The sequence below is a fragment of the Necator americanus genome, chromosome III (assembly GCF_031761385.1).
Source record: "Necator americanus strain Aroian chromosome III, whole genome shotgun sequence".
Taxonomy (NCBI): Eukaryota; Metazoa; Nematoda; class Chromadorea; order Rhabditida; family Ancylostomatidae; genus Necator; species Necator americanus.
The window spans coordinates 44-18,085 of record NC_087373.1 but is presented as its reverse complement, the minus strand read 5'-3'; the positions used below and the strand labels follow the sequence as shown (position 1 = coordinate 18,085).

Genomic DNA, 18,042 nt, shown 5'->3' with positions numbered 1-18,042 from the left:
CTGGGCATTTCGCAAGCAGGAAGAAAACGCAGTGAGCGTCATTGAACGCGCAATTGAGAGAGTGATGCTAGGAGTATCCCGTTTCACGCAAGTGAGGGACGGGATTCGAAGTTCTCTCCTACGTCAACGATCGAAGATTAGAGACGCCGTCGCGTTTGCCAAGGAAAGTAAAATAAGGTGGGCCGGACACGTGATGCGCTTTAGCGACAACCATTGGACCAGAGCCGTGAGTGACTGGGTTCCCCGCGATATTAGACGCACTACAGGAAGACCGCCGACCCGATGGTCAGATTTCTTCACGAAGTCCTTCAGAGAAAAGTATGATGCTCTTCGTGTCCCACGCAAAAGGAGGAACCACTGGGCTACTCTGGCACGCGATCGGGACAAATGGAAGAATTACTGGCGTCCGCTCGACCAGTTCGCAGATCAACAGGAGTCAAGGTGATCAAGGTGATATACGAACACTCTACATTTATATTAACTTACAAGTATCATGATCATGATCATGTATATAATAACGGGCTTATTCTGTCACGTGCGCGTGCGTGCGTGCGCGTGTGTGTACGCGTGTGCGCGTGTGCGCGTGTGTGCGTGTGTGAGAGAGTCACGAAATTCAAAAAGGGGGGTGCGACGGGTCCACCGGCGTCAAGTTGGTGCCTCGACGCTAGAAAGCTAGAAAATGGGGTGCGACGGGTCCACCGGCACCAGATACCTATGGAAGGGGGTGTGACGGGTCCACGGGCGTCAGATACCTATAGAAGAGGGTGCGACGGGTCCACCGGCGTCGGATTGGTGCGCCGGCGCTAGATATCCATAATATGGGATGCGACGGATCCACCGGCGTCGGTGGACCCAGTCATTGGTGCGCAATAACTCAGTGTGCATGACGTAAAAGATAAATGGTTGCAGCCGTTTTATAGCCGTGACCACAGGGCACTTTGCTCTTCACCTTTACGACTTCTCCGCGTGTCTATTTCCTCCTTCGTTTGCCTCAAGTTGGTAGCATGCCGTTCTCAAAAAGTGGAAACCCGCATGCAAACGGCTGCTTAAATAGTAGCAAGATGTTTATGTTATCTGACGTGGAACGTTATCTTTATCAGTAGGATAATGTCTTTCACGTCATTTAATGTTAAAACATCATTCTGTGATAACTATTGGGAGAAATCAGGAGGAATACCCATACTTGGAGTAATGCTTTCAAACTGTATCTATATTATTCTGGCATCGAAGGCGTGTTTGTAGCTGATGGTTGAATATTCTCCAAATGTGGAATTAACGCGTTTAGAAAGAAAACTCCGTAATCTTTCGCCTTAATCTATAATATAAAGAAGAGAAGGAAAGCGTTGTTAAAAAAAACACAAATCTAATTTTACAGAAAACACCACTACTATTAACTTTCATTAATCAGTGAAGGGGAGCGAAGCTAAAATCACCGAAAGTCTGAAGTCCGGCTTTAGCCGGACATTCAGACTGGTATATAATAACAAGCTTAGTCCGTGTGTGTGTATGTGTGTGTGTGTGTTTGCCTGTGTGTCACGAAATTCGAAAAAGGGGGTGCGACGGATCCACCGATGTCAGATTGGTGCGCCGGTGCCAGATAGTTATGGAAGGGGCTGCGACGGGTCAACCGGTGCTAGATACCTATAGAAGGGGTGCGACGGGTCCACCGGCGTCGGATTGGCGTGGGGGCGCCAGATACCTATAGAAGGGGGTGCGACGGATCCACCGACGTCCTATTGGTGCGCTGGCGGCAGATAACTAGAGAAAGGAATGCGGCGGGTCCCACGTCGTCGGGTTGATGCGCCGGCGCCAGATACCTATAGAAGGATGTGCGACGGGTCCACCGGCGTCGGAGTGGTGTCTCGACGCCAGGAAGCTATAAAACAGGGTGCGACAGGTCTTCCGGCGTCGGATTGTCGCTCAATAACTTCGTGTGCGTGTCGCAAAAGGTAAACGGGGCGGTTCATAGCTGTGGCCACTGAGCGCGTTGCTTTTCACCTTCATGATTCCTCTGCGTGTCTATTTCCTTCTCCTTTCGACTTAAGTTTGTAGCATGCCTTCCTCAGAAAGTGGAAGATGCATCCAAACGGCGGCTTAAGTAGTAGCGAACAGTTTATATGATCTGACGTAGAACGTTATCGTTATCAGTAGGATAAAGTCTTTCACGTCATTTTGTGCTGAAACATCATTCATTGAGAGCTCTTGGCGGGTAACGGGAGGAAGACCCAAATTTCGAGTAATACTTTCTAAGTGTGTCTACATTATATTGGAATCGATGTGTTTGAAGCTGAAGCTTGAATATTCTCCAAATCTAGAAATGACGCGGCTAGAAAGAAAAATATGACGTCTTTTGCCTTTATTTATAATAAAAAAGAAGAAAGATTGATAGAGATGCACAAGTCTACTTTCTCAGAATAGAGCACTAATATTGATTTTCGTTGGTCAGTGAAGGGGAGCGAAGCGAGCGCCACAGAAAGTCTGAAGTCCGGCTTTAGCCGGACGTTCAGACTGGTACTTTATATAGAGTTTCAAACAACATCTAAAACCGAGCGCTTTCCTTTTCTCTCGATTCTAAAAGTGCATCGTAAGAGCTGCCTGCGCGTAGGAGAAAATTCCTCGTAAGAGCAGCAGACGCGGCGAAATGGCCAAGGAGGGAGGTGTGGGCGGATTAACGACGGCCATTTGCCTTCTGGATATGTGGCGGCACATCATACGGGTACCTCTCGACCGTTCCCCAACTCCTTTCAGTTTAATGTGTTTATTAATGTTTATTCTTTGTTCGACTAACTTTCAGGATGTTGAGACAAACATCGACAGTAACTGTGGTCTCCTCTTTCCAGAGCGTCGCTATCTATCGACAACGTCTATTACACGTCGCAGGTGCTAGATCCACAGTTCGACTCACATTCGTTCGCACCACATGTCAGCGAGTTATTCCTCGGTACACACAGTGGAGGAGGAGGGTTCCAGGCACTATCTTTTTTTTTGCGGTTTAGCGTCTTACTTGTTTTGTTATTAGGCTGAAGTTTCTTCTTAACGTTTTCACATGTAACTTTTTCTGAAGGGATGTGTTGGAACCTATCGTTGGTCTAACCAGAACCTGCCTCTGCTTCGAGCATCAAACCAGGCTATTGATCCGGGCAATGAGAGCATCGTTTCCATTACGAAGTCGGAAGGAGTCTTCGATGGTATGTTTTCTACTTTCTGAGTTCCAGTTTAATCGGTTTACGAACAACATTATATGGTCTGTAGATTTTTTTTATTTTGTTCTTTTGTTGACTACTGAGGGATTGCTTTCTTCAAGCGTTGTTTTGTATAAGACCTTGAAGTTTTTTTGTTCTCCTAGGATGTAGCTTGCTTATCACTTGCGCACAGCTACCGATCGACTACTGTAGTGGTACTATGGTTTGCATGGATTTCTGGAAAGGAGCTTTCTGTACATGTCCTGAGGGAGCCAAGGCAATGTTGGGTGATGACGGACAGGTAGTTTTTGTGTCCGTTAACTCTATCTTGATCTCCAGATTCGTAAGAAATTGAAGTGATCAGCATATTTATGGCAATGTGCCATTGGAAAACATCAAAATTGTTGTGATTGCAGCTTGTTGGGTGTGGTGAAATATTAACTGTTACCAAACTTGGAATTAGTAACTCTGCCATTACCCTGGTTCTAGTTTCACTTCTTCTCTTCATCAGTACGTTGATTCGGTGTTTTTTTTTGTATTGAAACGTTTACTTGAGATTTTAATCAGACAGATTTTAATCCCATTCGGTTATCTTAAGTTAAACGACCTAAAGTCAGCTTTTAGAGCTTGTAATGCTCATGGTGATGTGTGCTCGTCAAAAAACCACTCCATTTGAAACTGTTCGACTAGAGGATTTCAGTCGTGACAACCTTCGACTGTATTCCATTGAAGGTGGAGGTGAAACAGATAACGATCAGCATTCCACTGCGAATCTCCAGAAACTGGTCATCGACGGTAACGGTCTGTCTCTGGGGCCTCTTGCACCTGTCTTTCCATATTTATGAATAAAAATGTTTTGAAAAATATTTTTTTTTTGTTGCAGACGATAGATTACAATCACACTTGCATGATCTCGAATTAGATCAAAATGCTGCTCCATTTGATGAAGTCAAGATCTACGGGGATGAAATAGATACAGTTTCTGTTGTAACTCTTGGATCGCTTGGGTCACTACTAGATACAGAATGGCAGCAGAAGGTAAGCTCTTGAAGACTGCTTGGTTTCCTTTTTGTCACTTCGAGTTGAATGAAGATGTAAATGTTTGCAGTTTAACTGGGAAGCTCCTTTCAACCTTTACTTCATTCCTCCGTATGATATGTAGCCAAGCGATATCTCGGTGAAAAGTAATCTCCAAATATCAATATCAATATCTAATAGTGTTCATTCGTTTCTTTCATCCTTGAGTTCTACAGTTAGGATCAGATGAAGAAAGTCTTGTTTTGTTCATTAATTGCGGGTCGTTGACATGTTTTATCAAGCTTTCACACTGTTTTTTGATTTGCTTTCGCTATTTATGCTCACTATGCATCTTTCCCCCGAATAAGTTATTATTCTAGTAGAAAGACCGTTTCTCGTTGTGTATGTAATCGAATTGTTGTTTTTTAATATGTATCGGTTGTGTAGGACAAGAATAACTGTTGGGCTTCCATTGATCACCGCCCCATTACTTATTTTCACTCAACACATACAATTTTCCTCATCAACGATTGCCTCAAAAGGCTCTCACGTAACCCTTTCATATTTTCTGCCCTGCCGCTCCCCATCGGGTGACATTTGTCAATTCTATGTGTTTCGCTATACATTCTGATGAATATCCCTGCTCTAAGTGTAATCAATGTACATACAGATAATCTTCTTTGTAAAACGTTTCTTACAGAAGTCACAACATTTCCTATTTATTCATTGTACATGTCTATATTCTTGAAAGGAATAAAAAACTAATTCAATTTTCAGTGAATCTGGGAACTCTTGTTTCTCTGAGATAACGTGCAACGTTCCGGACGGTTATCGGTTATCAAAAGATTTCATCTAATTCCACTTGAGGTCAGACTTGGAATATTCGACGGCATAGAGATTACAAACTTCATATATCTATGAATGAGATATATTGTGCTGAAATGTCGCGCTCATTTTAGAAAGGAATATTTGCTTCCATTACTTTATTATTACGGTTAAAAATGGTTTCCGTTAAAAGAAACTATGGAATTAATCGGCGATAATGCACTATAATAGGGAGAGTTTATTACCAAGATGAAAGAAAATTCCATCAGCATCTACTCAGAGAAAATGGAAACTGGAGCTCGGACATCCGACAGAACTGGAAGAAGGGGACCGGTTATCCTTTAGGACTTTAATAACTCCAACTTGTAAAACGGGAAATAATGCTGGAGAGTTTGTGATTGTCGTTAAATAAACCTGCATCCTTAATGAGAGAATTGCTTATCGATCACCTACGAAAACTAGTTTGCTGATCCAAAAACTTTCAAATCCTCTTTCAACTTGATAATACATCAACAGAAATTGTTATCGACTGTCTCTGCCGAAAATAGAGTACTCCTGGGGAGAAATTATATTTGGAAATTCATGAAGCAAAATTTATGTTAAGACTAGAGTAAATTTAAAAAAGCGAAGAAAGTAGTATATAACATTTTGAGGGCTATCGAGGAAAATCACATCTATTATCACCGATTCCGTTACAAATTATTGAGGATACACATGATGCTACTGAAAAGATTGCGGGAGAGTGATTAATACACCTTCAGACGATTGTGGTAAATGCTTGTTGCTTTCGTTTGAAGTTATATTCGTTTTTAGACTCTACAAAACTAGACCGGTCTTTTTTGGGACTTATTGGCCTGGAAGCGAAACCAAAAACGTTTCAGAATATTCGGTTGAACTTTTCGGAACTTACTACAAGTAATCTAGAAAAATTGTGGGCCGAAAAATCTACTAAATGAACAGTACTCGTTCTCTGATTTCCAAGTACAGCAAATCATTGTTTAAAAGGTTCGTCGTTCAATAATGATATATTCGTTACCAACTCAAATAATTCAATTGTAACTACCGCCGTCAAAGTGATCTAAACAAACCACAAAGGTTTTTGAATGAATAATTAACTTGTTATTGTGATTCAATTGCTTTTCACTGAATAACCATCCGGATACGGTAGTAGACGTCAACACACGTTAGAACAACATATTGAAGCACGGAAATATTTCTATTCTCTTCTGAAATATTTTTTCTTCTGACGTTTCTCAAATATAGAACACCTTTTTCTTGCAGATCTGAGAAACTAAGTAATTGGGATTTCCGATTCCTCTCTAGCCGATATCGTTACTTTAACTTTAACTGATTTAACATACAATTTAAAAATAACAGCTACGTTTCTAAACTTCGTTACAGAGGAGAGTTCCCTCATTAGAGGGATCACAGCCGGTTAGTCGCAAGGCTACGTGGCGCGTCCTTGTGTGGCGAATAGGGGGCTAATCGCGAACTAAAAACGACCTTGTACCTGCCCTGAGACGCAGGTGGATTCAAGGGATGGACTTCCTGTTTCTGCTGAGCCAGAACTGACTCAGGACATCCTTGTATCCTGCACGTCGGTCCGGCCAAAAGCCTGCAATCAAGTGACTGGGAGGTGCAAGGGAGGCGATTTGGAGTCGCCTCCAACAAATAAGCTCCACATGTCCACTCCGGGAGAACGAAAGTTCTCCCAAAAACTCATGGGACTAGAGGCTTGCAACCTGCCCATGGGATTTAAAATTTTTCTGCATGTCACAGTAACAGAAAAGGGTCTCCTGATTCCGGAAGAAAGCCTGGTACGGTAGCGCCAGGTAGGACGGGGTTGCAGGAGTGATGTAGGCTACCAAAACGGAAAAGGACTAGAATGGCGATCTGTACTTATAACGCACGTACGCTTGCATCGGAAGCGGCCATCGAAGATCTGATTATGCAAGCCAAGAAGATCAAGTACGACGTCATCGGACTGACCGAGACGAGACGACGTCACCCTCTCAATGCCGTATATGAAACTGGAGAAGAACTGCCCTTAGGAACATGCGACAGAGGTGTTGGTGGAGTTGGCGTCGTCGTCAACACGAGTATGGCAAAGAACATCGACTCTTTCGAACAACTTAGGACCCGAATCGGACGTCTGCAGATGAGAAGATGTGGTCCAACACCAGCTTTGACTATCTTCGTCGCTTACGCTCCAACATCAAGCTACGAAGGAGAAGAAGTCGAAGCTTTCTATATGGACGCGGAGAAGTTCTACCGAGAAGATCATGCCTTTTACCAGATCATAATTGGCGAAGGTTGGCCCAAGGAGAACGCCTGAGGAACTTCACATCGGGACCCACGGCCTACAATGGAATGATCAGGGAGAGAGGCTCTCGGAGTTCATCATGACGACTAAGACCATCCATGGGAACTCGCAATTCCAAAAGCCCTCTTCTCTACGCTGGACGTGGAAGTCACCCGGTGGAGGGTACCGTAATGAAATAGACCATATCATCGTCAATAAAAGGTTCTGCCTGACGAACGTCGCCGTTGTACCAAAGTTCTATACGGGATCGAACCATCGCCTCCTCCGAGGAAGATTTTCTTCGCAAGGAGAGCAGAGAAAGCCGCCAAGTTCAGAGAGAGAAATCCCAGGACTACCATCAACTGGGATCTCTTCGCTACGCTAGCCGGCTTTTGGGAAGATTCCGCAATGGACAACATTGACGAGGAATATGACCGGCTCGTTGAACACCTTCACGACTGCGCAAAGAATGCTGAGAGTTCTAAAACCACCAAGAGACGCCTTTCTCTTGAAACTCTTGAGCTGATACGCCAGCGTGGAGCAGCACGAGCCGCAGGGAACCAAGAACTCTCGTCCGAGCTCGCAAGGCTTTGCAGAGAGGCGATAAAGGAAGACCTTAAAGAGAGAAGAGCAGAAGTGCTGGCTGAAGCTGCAGAGGCGGGGAAAAGCATCCGCTATGCCCGTTCGAGACTTCGCCAGTCGCAAGATGAGGATGACTGCTCTCCGGAACCCGAAGGGAACAACCATTGCATCGAGAAGGGGAATGGAGAAAATCATCTACGACTTCTACTCTGATCTCTTCGACAGCCATGTCCACTTGCCTGCTCACCATCTGAGGGAAGACGGACAAGTCATTCCAGAGGTTCTCCCGTCCGAAATACGACATGCTATCATGTCGGTAAGAAATCGTACGGCACCCGGTCTCGACAGAATAAGACCAGAACACCTGAAGAGCCTTCCGCCAGTACTCATCAACACCTTGGCGAGGCTCTTTACACGTTATCTGTCGGAATGCAAGGTTCCTAAACAGAGGAAGACCAGCAAGACCGTGTTGTTGTATAAAAAGGGAGATCCACATGACATCGGCAACTATCGTCCAATCTGCCTACTGTCTGTCATCTACAAGCTCTTTACAAGAGTGATCCTTAAAAGGATTGAAAAAGTCTTGGATGAAGCGCATCCATGCGAGCGAGCAGGGTTTCGAAAAGGATTCAGCACGATTGATCACATTCACACTGTTTCGAAACTCACCGAGGTATCACGAGAGTACAAGATGCCGCTCTGTCTCACCTTCATCGACTTGAAGGAGGTCTTCGACTCAGTTGAGATGGAAGCGGTCGTAGAAGCCTTGGACAACCAGGGCGTCCCTACTCAGTACATAAAGGTACTTCGAGAGTTGTACGGGAACTTCACGACTGCAATTTCGCCATTCTACAAGAACATCATCATTGACGTGATAATTCGACGAAACATGTGGATGCATCGGTCTTCAGCTGAATCTCCAAAAAACGATGTTCATGCTCAACGGATGGGTCTCGGATCCCCCATTTACGCTCAAGGGACCGAACATATCCGAATGCATCTGGTACGTATATCTGGGTCGGGAATTGAACATGATGAACGACCTGACCCCTGAGCTGGGCAGGAGGAGACCAGCGGCTTGGGGAGCGTACAAGAGCATCGAGGATGTAGTGAAGAAGACCAGGAACATCCGGCTCCGTGCTCACCTCTTCAACACCACCGTACTTCCTGCTTTGACCTATGCTTCGGAAACCTGGGCATTTCGCAAGCAGGAAGAAAACGCGGTGAGCGTCATTGAACGCGCAGTTGAGAGAGTGATGCTAGGAGTATCCCGTTTCACGCAAGTGAGGGACGGGATTCGAAGTTCTCTCCTACGTCAACGATCGAAGATTAGAGACGCCGTCGCGTTTGCCAAGGAAAGTAAAATAAGGTGGGCCGGACACGTGATGCGCTTTAGCGACAACCATTGGACCAGGGCCGTGAGCGACCAGGTTCCCCGCGATATTAAGCGCACTACAGGAAGACCGCCGACCCGATGGTCAGATTTCTTCACGAAGTCCGTCAGAGAAAAGTATGATGCTCTTCGTGCCCCACGCAAAAGGAGGAACCACTGGGCTACTCTGGCACGCGATCGGGACAAATGGAAGAATTATTGGCGCCCGCTCGACCAGTTCGAAGATCAACGAGAGTCAAGGTGATCAAGGTGATATATATACATATATAATTGAACGTCCGGCCGGCTAAAGCCGGACTTCAGACTTTTTGTGGTGTTCGCTCCGCTCGCCATCACTGATTAATGAGAATAAATTAATAATGGCGACATTTTCTGTAAAATTAGAATTGTGATTTTCTAACAATGTTTTCTTCTTTTTCTTAAAGCTAACTTAGGCAAAAATTCATAGTTTTCTTTGTATGCGCGTCAGTTCTACATTTGAAGAACATACAAACTTCACCTTTAAGCACTCTTTCAATACCAATGCAATATAGATACGACTTGGAATCATTACTCAAAGTGTAGGTTTCCCCCAATTACAGAATATTACAGAATGATGCTTCACATAAAATAAAGTGAACAACATCATCGTACTAGTAAATATAACTTTGCACATCAGATTATGTAAACATTTGGCTACTATTTCAGCAACAGTTAGCATTCGTGTTTCCACTTTCTGAAGAACGGAAGAGTTGTAGAGGTGAAAAGGACGCGGAAGGTGGACTATGAAACGTCCCACTTACCTTTTGCGACATGCACACGAAGTTACTGTGCGATACTTCTACACCATCTACACCTCACCACCGGAATTCGACGCCGGTGGACCCGTCGCACCCCCTTCTATAAGTATCTTGCGCCGGCGTACCAATTCGACGCCGGTGGACCCGTCGCATCCTATGTTATAGGTATCCGACGATGACGCACTATTTGGTCGCCGGTGGACTCGCCGCGTTCTATATTATATGTATCTGGAGCCAGTATCTTTCCTTCTGCCCGGTTTGAGTAAAGTTGTGAGAACTGGACCCATCTGTTCCAGAGAACGCTCAAACCCCTCCTGCACCACCCATCCGGATGGACAACCGGCCAGCTTAGGCTTGCGTAGGCTTAGCATAGGCTTATCTTGCCTAAGGCGAGCCCGCATCTCTACAGTTTTCTGCCTGATTTGGGTAAAGTTGTGAAAAGTGGATCCTCCAGAAAACCCTCAAACCCCTCATCCACAGCGATCTGGAAGGACAACCGGCCAGCTTAGGCTTGCTTGGGCTTAGCATAGGTTTATTTTGCCTTAGGCGATCTCGCATCTCTACTGGTTGCGTGTTTTCTGCCTGGTTTGTTTAAAGTTGTGAAAAGTGGACCCATCTCCTCCAGAGAACCCTCAAACCCCTCATCCACAGCGATCTGGATGGACAACCGGCCAGCTTAGGCTTGTTTAGGCTTAGCATAGGCTTGCCTTAGGCGAGCCCGCATCTCTACAGCTTTCTACCCGGTTTGTTTAAAGTTGTGAAAAGTGGACCCATCTCCTTCAGAGAACCCTCAGACCCCTCATCCACAGCGATCTGGAAGGATTTCCAGTCAGCTTAGGCTTGCTTAGGCTTAGCATATGCTTATTTTGCCTTAGACGATCTCGCATCTCTACTGATTGCGTGTTTTCGGCCTGGTTTGTTCAAAGTTGTGAAAACTGGACCCATCTCCTTCAGAGGTCTTCAGATCCCTCATTCAAAGCGATCTGGAAGGATTTCCAGCCAGCTTAGGCTTGCTTAGGCTTAGCATAGGCTTATTTTGCTTTAGGCGGCCCGTATATAATTTGATGTAATATAATATAATATAATATAATATAATATAATATAATATAATATAATATAATATAATATACTTACTTAGATACTTAGATACTTAGATGGCCCGTTTTCAGTGGACGTGCGGGCCCCAGCATCTCTTCCACTCGTTTCGTTCCCTCGCCATTGTCATCCAAGATGTTCTCAAGCTTCGTGAGTGAGGTTGACGAGGTCCTTGAGCCGTATCTAGCTGAGCTCTCAGCTGGTCCATCCGTGCAGCGAACACGTCACCCCATCTCGTTGGCGGCCTCCCTCGGGGGCGTTTAGCCTCTCTTGGGATCCACTCTAGCGTTCTTTTAGTCCATCTACCGTCGATTCTTCTCATGATGTGTCCGGCCCATCTATGTTTTGCTTTCGATACATATTGTGGATAGGAACAGATCGCGGGTTTTCCACTTGACTGGGATCCTTTCTTTCTGAGGGTAGGATGTCATGTACGCTGCTAAGATTACGTGAGGTGGATGGCCACCAGCCCGAAGAAAGCCTACTGATATAAGATTTGATACTGATATAAAATCCTCTATGACCAAGATCTAGAGATACTGATATAAAATCAGGTCAGAGGCTGTGCCAGGTTTCATGCACTTGGTAGCGACTCGTACTTCTGAAGGGAGAATGTGGTGGAGCTTCACCACTGGGGATGATCAGGCTTGACACAAGAGTTGATGAGCGGAAAAGGTTCGAGTAGAACCTCTCCGTAATGATTTCCATCCCGCGACGAGAAGATGTGCGAGTCCTGTCTTCGCTCAGCAAGGCTGATAGCGGAATATTATATTAGCGGAGATCCCTGAGGCTTCTTCTTAGATTTCTTTAGACTCGTTCTTCTTTGTGCTGCTTCTAGAATCTTCTTCTGCCTGTCTTTCAAAAGATCCTTCTGCAATGCTTTTCTGCTGCTAGTGTTTGCTACTAACCGCTCAATGTGCGATGCATTCGGATCAAGCCTCAAAGCTCTTCTTCTTTCCAACAATCTCTTGGTGGTCTTCGAAATTCGATCCAAGTTTGTCGTGCGTGGCTTCGAGGCAAGCTCAGTACAAGCTCGTAATCCTCTGAGCAGCATCTCGTAGTCCTCGACGTGCCAGTCACCTTGGGACAAGGAGTCCTCGAGTACGCAATCGTCGTAGACGACTTCTTTTCTCCTTCGTTGCCGATAGCAGATGTACTTTTCCATCGTGTGGCTAAGTCGTATTTTCGCACGAAGAAGATGGTGATCAGAACCACTACAAAAGGATGGTGATACTGAGACGCCAAGTAGACACCACCCCCGGTTGGTGAGTATGTGGTCGATCTCCGCGCGAGTCGCGCCATTGGGCGATTCCCATGTCCGCCGACAATGATCTTTTTTCATGAAAAGAGAGTTCCCATGAAAGAGGCAAGCGGCGGACAACAGCCCGGCGAGACGATTGCCATTTTCATTCCGGTCCCCTAGTCCAAATCTTCCAAATCTCTATTCCTCTCCTGTGGCCCTTCCTAGTTTTGCGTTGAAGTCTCCGACAACGAATTTGTAGAAGGACTTCTCGCGGATTACTTCCTCCAGCTCCTCGTAAAACGTGTCCAGTTCAGAATCATCAACTGCTGATGTTGGTGAGTTGCAGTTGATGATACTGATGGGTTTTTAGCGCAGAGGGCGAAGGCGAAGAATGGCCAGACGAGGTGACAGAATTCCGTGAGAATCGACAAAATGGACGACAGATGGGTACACAACAAAACCAGCACCGCCTACATTTCGCGACGGAACCTTCTCTCCACGAAAGACGAGTATACCGTCATTCACCTGTCGCTCCTTCTGCACTTGGTCTCCTGCAGATCAATCATCAATCAGTGAAATTTGATACGCTCTGCAGCTTCGGAAACGGCATGCAGGTCAGCGTCTGTGGACACCGTTCTCGCGTCTGAGACAGTCTCCATTTCAAGTCGTGCATGTGTCGCCTTGGTCCAGAATCAATGACGTCCTGAGCAACCTGAGATTTGATCGCCTCTCACCGGTCGCCATACCGTCCGACGTCTGAGACGGCAGGGCCCAGTGTGCAGGGTACTGAGGCAGTGCATATACTGGAGTAGCAAAAAGGCTTTTCTCCAAACTAAGCAGCCATGCTACGGCGAGCTTGATTTTCACCACAGGTCATCGCCCAACCTATATGGATCAGGGAGCAACGTTGGGACATTTTGCCAAGACGGTGGTGAATCTTAGCTAGGCTTCCGATTTCGAGAAGTCGGAATGTCGGATGTGTCGTACTCCTTCTCAACTTGGGAGACCCTGCCGGAGGACGAACCTCCGCTGTGCATCGCAGTTCGACGCCCAGAGTCACCTTCACGCCACTATGAGGCGGTAAACCGTTGTGAAGGCATGTTGAATATGATACAGCTGAAATATGTTGGACGGATCATGATTTAAAGAGTCTTTGGAGGATAGTTGGCAAGGCGCATGCCATACCTCTTGGTCAGGTACTCAGTACTTAGAGACGAGGAATCAAAGACAACCTGGTCATTCCCAACGGCAAAGCCGAACGCCCTGAAACCAAGAAACCCAACGGATCCATACAGAGTGGTGGCAAGAATGCAGGGTATGATTATAGCATTTCTAATCTTCTTCCTCTTCTTCAGGCTTCTTTCATTGAGATGGGAGCAAGGTCAAGTGTATAGTTGGGGAAAATCCCTCCCAAAAACGACCCCCTCATCTCGTTCCTACCAGTATAGCTGTCCACACGGCAATCAAAATTTGGCTATAATAAGAATTTAAGAAACAAATAAACGCCTAATAAATAAATCAAAATAATGCGATGTAATAAACAAATAATAAATTATTTTAAAAAATATTAAATGCTACAAGTAAGACAAAATACATATTGCAATACAGCGATATTAATGGAATAAATAATAACTAGAAATTATATGTTCATGTTAATTATATGTTCAAGATGCCGCGTGACGTGTGCCAGATGGGAGAAAATCAAGAAAAATAATTGAGGTAGAAAAGCATTCAACCTCTCGATGGATCGATCTAAACATGGTTAGAATATTGTCTTTGATTTTCTGTAGATTTTCTGTAATGAGGTGTGTTCCAGGTAGCTCGTATGGAGATGTGGAACAGTGCAGTGAGAAGACAACAGAGCAAGATGTTTATTGGAATTTACATATATAATAAATTTAATAAATTTTTTAAATTTTCTCTTTCGAGCAGCAGACCTCGAGCGAATAGACTGCTCGAGTAGTTCTTGATGTTCCTGGACTTCGCGGTCATGATTCCTTTGCTGTTTCACAGCGTTTCGCTTCACAGCCCAAGTCTAAGCAGAAATAATGATAATAGCAGAAAACATTTTGAAACGAAATTCAAAAAGCTCTCAAATGGACTGGGAAAAAGTGTTTGCAAAAAACCTTTACCACTAGCGCGATGAGCGTTATCAAAGCGAGGAATCCGAGTACTGCGAAAAGAATAGTAGAGAATCGATCAGAGGGTGAAGCTGTCGTCGTCGTCGTCTTAGGTTGAGATGTGAGCCATGCATCGCTCAACTTTTTCTTCTTTGCCAGCCACTCCACTGAAGGTTTTGGTTCGGAGTTAAATTCTTTAAACGCATGAAGCTCTCCTCAGGAGTAAGGGCGGAAATATCCTGGTACATCTTTAAATACTGCAATTAGTGTGTAAAAGATCCAATAAATGATTGTCATTAGGCGAGAAGATTAAAAGGCGTATCAAGATAATAAAGAAAGACTCAACTGTACTGTTTGACATTGATAGAGATGCTCAAAAGTTCGATCCCAGCCGGAATCATTATTTTTGCAAAACGAAAAAACAGTTAGAAAAGAAGGAGAACACCTTTTAAAACAATTCCCACACTATTTCCAGTTATTAACAAACAATTTTACTTATCGACAATGGAAATGAACGGATGAGAGTTCGATCCCCGCCGGAATCTAGATTTTTGCAACACCGAAAAAAAATCACTGAGGAGAACATTTCACCGGCAATTTTTTGAAATTGTATTTAGAGCACTGTCTACATACAATTGTTATATAGAGGTTATTTTAGCAATTAAAACCAGGTCTTAATTGGAAATTACTGCTGGACAGGTCGGATTTTGTTACCTTGAAATAAACATGAATAACTCATTAACGAAGAGACATAGGAAGATAAAGCTGGCTGCGTTGTGTAGTGGAAGATTTGCGCTACAAAATGGTCAAAAAATCTTTTCCAGGGACTTTCTGGTTTTTTTGAAATCTAGTTGAGAAAAAGTTGAGAAATTTGGCATTTTTCTCAACTTTTTCTCAACTAACTTCTTTAAAAAAAATTCGACTCCATATTTGGATAGAGCATCAAGGAAAACCCCCATCTGCAAAGTTTGGCCTCTGTAGGTGTTCTGGTTCTCTCAAAAGTTCTAGTTGAGGAAAACTCGAAAATTTGAGGCAAAAATTATGATTTTTCTCAACTAGGTTTCAAAAAGACTAGGAAAGCTAAAGGAATCAAACTTTGTAGAAATATAGAGGAAATCTTTCTCTCTACAGATCGCAGCCAGTTTTATTGCATAAAATTCACTTTGAGCGTGGATATTCAGAAACTCGTGGAGCCCACTTTGTACTAATTTTGACCCTAATTGCGCCTGTAGATGTCTTTTTTTCGCTCAATAGCAGCATCAGAATTGCTTTTTTGACTGTAAGTAATAAGTTCGTTGCTGTCGGATGAGAAATGTGCTCTTTAAATTCTTTTACGCTAAATGCAAAAACAGAACCTTTGGCAGAGATTGATCCCTGACCGTCACAATGAAAACAGCGCGGCATCGTGTTAAGGCATCCAATTAAGTTAATCACCAACATCAGCCCTTATTTCAACAGAGCATGTAATGGCCAATTAACAGATGTCCTTATCGATGTCTTTGCAATCGCGCATAAATAAGCGATCGATAGTGAAAGGTCACGCATAATGCACTCTATCTGTACTACACTTACCAACTTGAGCCAGCGTACTTGCTTTTCATTGCAGCTATGCTTCTACTTTTACTTAGTGCTCTTACACTTCTGTTAGCTTCTGAAGATCTCGTTTGTCATCCGTTCCTAGGCGAATTTTCAATGCTACGTTTCCGCAGCACTGCGGATCTTCAATATATTGAATTGGCTGTAATGGAAGAGTGCCGAAGCAATGTGCAAGCTATGAAGATTCCTTCCTATGGTCTCTTAGTACTGAATACGAAGCCACCTCTGGGTAGTTTCATTTCTTTCTTATAAATTAGTAACACACAATTTTGTAGTGTTTAGACTTGATAGGTTTGACAATAAAGTCGATTTTTTGAAAGGATCAAAACTTTTAGGCAGTTATTTGCATTTAAAATAACTTGTTTTCTATTTTACCATCCCTACAACATTTCACGTTATTTATTATGGATCACATTTATTCAAGATTTCAACTGTTTGTGCTAACTCAAAAGTAATCGAGAGGCTTGTTTATAGAAATCTTGATATTTTAGAAAAGATGCTATTGCCACTGGTACGTTTCCTTTGTCTACGAGCTTCTTCTTTCTCCTTTCTGAAGGCTTTCCTTTTCGTTCAGGTAATGGCGAGTCCCTTACCGCCTTGCACGTATGACGACATATGATTTTCTACGGTTTGTGCCGCCGAAGCGACTCCGAGGTCATCAAGCTTAAGTTAGAGCAGCAAAAAAAAGTGCTAAGTCGTCCATTTTTAAGACTAGCTCAAAAAGCGCAGTAGTTTCATTATCGGGATTAGAAAGAATAAATTTTTAAAAAACCATTTTGTGGTTTGTGTACCTTTTTTGGCTTAACTATTTATGCTACAATAGTCTTCCTCAACCGCAACCGCGAGTCTTCTGCAATCGTTTATTCAAATATTAAACGAATTTATTTTGAACTCAAATGCTGAATGTGCATCATTGACGTTTTTTCTTCCTCGAGACAACTTCCATTTTTTAGTCGCAGATAATGGGACCTGAAAAAAAAAACCTTAGAATACGTTTCAGTTGTGAATATATTCTGATATGCGGTGAAAACATGCCATTCACTGCTGATCCTCCTTCAAGTTACAGCACTACGTCTGAAAAAAGCAGTTTTCACTTATGTTTTTCTGCTGAACGTTGTATACATAAATTACACTAAATTTTGTACGCCTTAATATATGTTTATTCTAAATCGACAACCCGTCTTCCTTTTCTCTTTGCTCCTAACATTTTTTCTGATTTTCCGATCCCTAGTTTAATTTTTTCTCAATTTTTCGACCCCCTCTTAGGACCCCCCCTGATCCGACACACCTTTTACGACCCCTGTTGAGAAATTCTCAACTCACGCTTGACCCTGGATGGGAGAAATATCATGCCATCAGAAGCAGGATTCCACAGCCTACGGATACCCATGACAATGCTGAAGACGGCCCCAGTAGAAAGAGTGACCATCACAAAGAAGGATAAAAATGCAAGATTGTCAAGTTTGAACAATGCAATGAAGTAAACACAACACTGTTTCATCAGAGTTGATCTGTAGTAGCTCTACGCAGTAGTGCACAGGGTGGATCATGTTGTCGAGGACTGTGCTGAGATATTCGTTATATTTCAAGAAGTCTAATAATGGTCGAATTAAGATTTGGGCGAAGGAGAAGCAGATCAGAAATATGGAAATCATTTTCCTAAGAACCGTAGAGAACTTTGGAACAAATCGCCGTACGAGAAGCTTCTCGGGCTCGGACTGCACGCCATTTATTTGCTCGTGTTGCATGAGGACCGTTTCGAGCGTTTCGGTCACTTCAATTGTGATCTTTGGCAGCGCAATCTTTTTGTCTGAGTGTCTCGCTTCTATGAAAACGTAGCTTAGTGTACCAAAGGCGTCCGAAATATCGTTCAATTCTGGAATATGCACCAGGATACTCTGTTTCTTC

At 43.8% G+C, this 18,042-nt stretch overlaps 8 protein-coding genes across 9 annotated transcripts; 7 read left to right on the top strand and 1 right to left on the bottom strand.

Annotated features, from left to right (window-relative positions):
* Positions 1-64: 64 nt before the first annotated feature.
* Positions 65-445, top strand: RB195_008082 (uncharacterized protein; the record flags this gene model as incomplete). Its single annotated transcript, XM_064194434.1, has 1 exon — positions 65-445. The coding sequence occupies one exon, from the start codon at positions 65-67 to the stop codon at positions 443-445; it is 381 nt and encodes a 126-aa protein (XP_064045579.1).
* Positions 446-1,827: 1,382 nt separating this feature from the next.
* On the top strand, positions 1,828-4,344 carry RB195_008081 (uncharacterized protein; the record flags this gene model as incomplete). The annotated part of the gene is made up of 8 exons (XM_064194433.1): positions 1,828-1,949; positions 2,841-2,970; positions 3,065-3,188; positions 3,347-3,483; positions 3,599-3,692; positions 3,807-3,983; positions 4,066-4,220; positions 4,291-4,344. The coding sequence occupies 8 exons, from the start codon at positions 1,828-1,830 to the stop codon at positions 4,342-4,344; spliced, it is 993 nt and encodes a 330-aa protein (XP_064045578.1).
* Positions 4,345-6,909: 2,565 nt separating this feature from the next.
* Positions 6,910-7,359, top strand: RB195_008080 (uncharacterized protein; the record flags this gene model as incomplete). The annotated part of the gene is made up of 1 exon (XM_064194432.1): positions 6,910-7,359. One exon carries the CDS (start codon positions 6,910-6,912, stop codon positions 7,357-7,359), a length of 450 nt encoding a protein of 149 aa, XP_064045577.1.
* Positions 7,360-7,734: 375 nt separating this feature from the next.
* On the top strand, positions 7,735-8,121 carry RB195_008079 (uncharacterized protein; the record flags this gene model as incomplete). The annotated part of the gene is made up of 1 exon (XM_064194431.1): positions 7,735-8,121. One exon carries the CDS (start codon positions 7,735-7,737, stop codon positions 8,119-8,121), a length of 387 nt encoding a protein of 128 aa, XP_064045576.1.
* A 97-nt stretch (positions 8,122-8,218) lies between these two features.
* On the top strand, positions 8,219-9,545 carry RB195_008078 (uncharacterized protein; the record flags this gene model as incomplete). 2 transcript variants are annotated; one of them, XM_064194430.1, is made up of 2 exons in its annotated part: positions 8,219-8,710; positions 8,820-9,545. In XM_064194430.1, 2 exons carry the CDS (start codon positions 8,219-8,221, stop codon positions 9,543-9,545), a joined length of 1,218 nt encoding a protein of 405 aa, XP_064045574.1. The 2 variants fall into 2 exon arrangements, with proteins under 2 accessions (XP_064045574.1, XP_064045575.1); XM_064194429.1 differs by having other exon boundaries at positions 8,219-8,962.
* Positions 9,546-11,941: 2,396 nt separating this feature from the next.
* On the bottom strand, positions 11,942-12,340 carry RB195_008077 (uncharacterized protein; the record flags this gene model as incomplete). The annotated part of the gene is made up of 1 exon (XM_064194428.1): positions 11,942-12,340. The coding sequence occupies one exon, from the start codon at positions 12,338-12,340 to the stop codon at positions 11,942-11,944; it is 399 nt and encodes a 132-aa protein (XP_064045573.1).
* Positions 12,341-12,399: 59 nt separating this feature from the next.
* On the top strand, positions 12,400-13,065 carry RB195_008076 (uncharacterized protein; the record flags this gene model as incomplete). Its single annotated transcript, XM_064194427.1, has 2 exons — positions 12,400-12,440; positions 12,789-13,065. The coding sequence occupies 2 exons, from the start codon at positions 12,400-12,402 to the stop codon at positions 13,063-13,065; spliced, it is 318 nt and encodes a 105-aa protein (XP_064045572.1).
* A 322-nt stretch (positions 13,066-13,387) lies between these two features.
* On the top strand, positions 13,388-14,311 carry RB195_008075 (uncharacterized protein; the record flags this gene model as incomplete). The annotated part of the gene is made up of 4 exons (XM_064194426.1): positions 13,388-13,498; positions 13,630-13,733; positions 14,142-14,179; positions 14,235-14,311. The coding sequence occupies 4 exons, from the start codon at positions 13,388-13,390 to the stop codon at positions 14,309-14,311; spliced, it is 330 nt and encodes a 109-aa protein (XP_064045571.1).
* Between the last annotated feature and the right edge of the window lie 3,731 nt (positions 14,312-18,042).